Source organism: Nematostella vectensis, chromosome 3 (genome assembly GCF_932526225.1).
Source record: "Nematostella vectensis chromosome 3, jaNemVect1.1, whole genome shotgun sequence".
NCBI lineage: Eukaryota > Metazoa > Cnidaria > Anthozoa > Actiniaria > Edwardsiidae > Nematostella > Nematostella vectensis.
This window is the reverse complement of record NC_064036.1, coordinates 20,418,955-20,421,724: the sequence shown is the minus strand read 5'-3', so window position 1 is coordinate 20,421,724 and position 2,770 is coordinate 20,418,955. Positions and strand designations below refer to the sequence as shown.

Genomic DNA, 2,770 nt, shown 5'->3' with positions numbered 1-2,770 from the left:
ACCGCAGTTTGCTTCTGCCGTGTTTTCGGTATTTGCGCGCAGTGGGAGTTCGACCACGTGACATAATCTCCAACGTATGCGCAGTCCAACGGTAAGGCGGAGAACGCGGTCAAGACCGTGGAGCGTCTTTTCAAGAAGTGCAAAGACTCTGGTCAGTCAGAGTATTTGACGCTGCTTGATTGGCGTAACATTCCCACAGAAGGGGTTGGCACTAGTCCAGCGCAGCGACTGATGGTAAGGCGGTGCAAAACCCTCCTTCCGATGGCAGGTACTTTATTACAGCCTCGCCATGACACTGAAAGGGAGACCCGTGCACTCGCAGGATTAAAACAACTGCAGCGTTTCCACTATAATCGGCGCGCAAAACTTCTCAACAAGATTTCTCCGGGGGAGACAGTGAGAATGAAGCTACCTGGGAACGAACGCTGGATACCAGGGGTCTGCACTGAGTCATTAGACAACCGTAGCTACACAGTCAAAGTAGGTGACACAAAATACAGGCGAAACCGGAGGCACATCCTGATATCGTACTGATAAAGAACGACAACGCGCCCCGCACGATCGTGCGTATGGTCAAACAACGTTTGCGGGTCTTTAGAAAGGCTTCTAGTCTTGATTTATTTGTCACAGTTATCTCACGTTTGTCCCATTAGGTAATCAGTTCTTACGGTAATTCGATATTCAAGCCAATCAACTAGGTACAACACGGGCTACGTAAGTAATTGTAACCGTTGTAACCAATCGATAACATTTTATGAACGCATAACTGAATGCCGTTACATGGCTTCCCTAAATTGGTTTATCAATTTATCCCCTATAGTGTTCATTGAATCAAATAAATCAGGTCTTTAGGCTATATGTAAAGTTCGTGTAGATCGCTTGGTCTACGTTATCAAACCTCTGCCGTCTTGTCTCGTCCGTGGTCTTGTGTTGGCTCCTCGACGGGAATCTCCCTGGTCTTACTCCGAGGCTGGTACTAGCAGTACCAGTTTTTGCGCTGGTCGCTCAAGGGTGGATTGTGCTTCTCTTCGCTGGCCCTTGGCGGAAAGGTTGGACGTTCCTACGACCAATGTGACACGGCGCACAAGCCCGTCGTCATCTGGTTCTGCGTTAGAGATGCGTGCGACTTTCCAGCAGTTGCGGGGCGCGTTGTCGTTCTTTATCAGTACGATATCATTTTCTTGCAAATTTCGTCTAGGACGTACCCACTTTTGACATTCTTGAAGGAAGGTGAGGAATTCTTTCCTCCACCTGGTCCAAAACTCATTCGAAAGATGTTGCACTCTTCTCCACATTTTGTTTGAGTACTGGTCTGGTGATTGAAACACTCCAGGCGGAGGAAGAACTACCTTTGTCTTCATGGTAAGAAAATGTTTAGGGGTGAGTGTTTCAGCGGCGTCAGCTGAGGACAAGGAATGTTGTGTCAGTGGCCGGCTGTTGACGACTGCTTCTGCCTCACACATATATGCGAGAAGCGATTCGTCATTGAGTTGTCGCCCATTTTTCTCGAGAAGTGCGGAGATAACGCTTCTCACCGTTCGGATCTGCCTCTCCAACACTCCTCCTCGATGGCTGGCGGATGGGGGGTTGAACTTGGTCTCGAACCAATCACAGTTCTCTTTCACAATCCATCCACAATCCATCTCTGTTAGGGCTCTCTGTAATTCGTTCTTTGCACCAATTAGATTAGTGCCTTGGTAACTCCTCATTTCCCTTACTGGGCCTCGCCTGCAGATGAAGCGGCGTAGGGCGTTGATATACCAATCGGTTTCCAAGCTGTGGGCTACTTCTAGATAGATGGCCCTTGATGCCATGCACGTGAAGAGGACACCGTATCTCTTCAGCTCTTTGCGACCTTCCTTTACGTACCAAGGACCGAAGTTTTCTACACCTACGTATGTGAAATGAGGGGAGGGGTTCAGCCTAACGCTCGGTAGATCGGTCGTCTTCTGTCCTTGTGCGGCAGCTCTAAGCTTGTTACATACGACGCAGTTGTGGATGAATCTTGACACTGCGGCGCTGCAGCCGACAATCCAGTACCCTGATAACTGAATCTCGTTTACTGTTATCCCTCTTCCCTCTGGGAAGATTTGCCATGGACCTCTTTCACATGTCACGTGTCCATCTTTTGGCAATATAAGGGGATGTTTGACTGTGTCATCAAGGCTTGCTTGACGTAGTCTGCCTCCAATTCTAAGTAAACCCTGATCGTCGAGAAAGAGGTCCAAGCGATGTAAGCTACTCGACGACAAGACATTGGCTCTGCTGGCTCCACCGTCTTCTTCATTCCTCTTCTTAAGCTGATTGATCTCACTGGTGAAGGTTGATCTCTGGCACTCGCGCACGATCGGAAGCTCGGCGTTTACTAGCTCTTGCACCGTCAAAGGCTTGTCCTCTATGTTATGCTCTTGATTTCTAGTGGCAAGAGACCGCAATATGCTCTGATATCGTAAGCAATTTGCGACTGCTCTTTTTGCACGGAACCAATCGGAAAAGCGCTCGAGCCTTTCGATCAGCGTAGGGAAGGCTGTTTGATTAGTCGAAGTGGCGAGCACTGTTATCTTCTTCACTTCTTTGTCGTCGTCACGTAGCTGTGGCTGTTCGCTGCTGCTGGGCCAAGCTTCTTTCGTTTTCCATAGGAAGTCTGGGCCTCTCACCCATCTTGAGGCTTTGTGTAGATCCTTTGGACTAAGCCCACGCGAGGCGTCCTCTGCCGGATTATCATCACTCTCTACGTATCTCCATTGGTTGGGGTCGGAGTGTTCCCGTA

General features: G+C 49.1%; 1 protein-coding gene across 1 annotated transcript; it reads right to left on the bottom strand.

Annotated features, from left to right (window-relative positions):
• Positions 1–959: 959 nt before the first annotated feature.
• Positions 960–2,725, bottom strand: LOC116609843. Its single transcript, XM_048724492.1, has 2 exons — positions 2,658–2,725; positions 960–2,415 (listed from the first exon to the last, which is right to left on the bottom strand). Exons 1-2 carry the CDS (start codon positions 2,723–2,725, stop codon positions 960–962), a joined length of 1,524 nt encoding a protein of 507 aa, XP_048580449.1.
• Between the last annotated feature and the right edge of the window lie 45 nt (positions 2,726–2,770).

Coding starts and splice junctions, on each gene's coding strand:
- LOC116609843 (XM_048724492.1), bottom strand. CDS start 2,725: ATGATAATCCGGCAGAGGACGCCTCGCGTGGGCTTAGTCCAAAGGATC. Junction 2,416..2,657: donor TACACAAAGCCTCAAGATGG/GTGAGAGGCCCA, acceptor TCTTGCCACTAG/AAATCAAGAGCATAACATAG.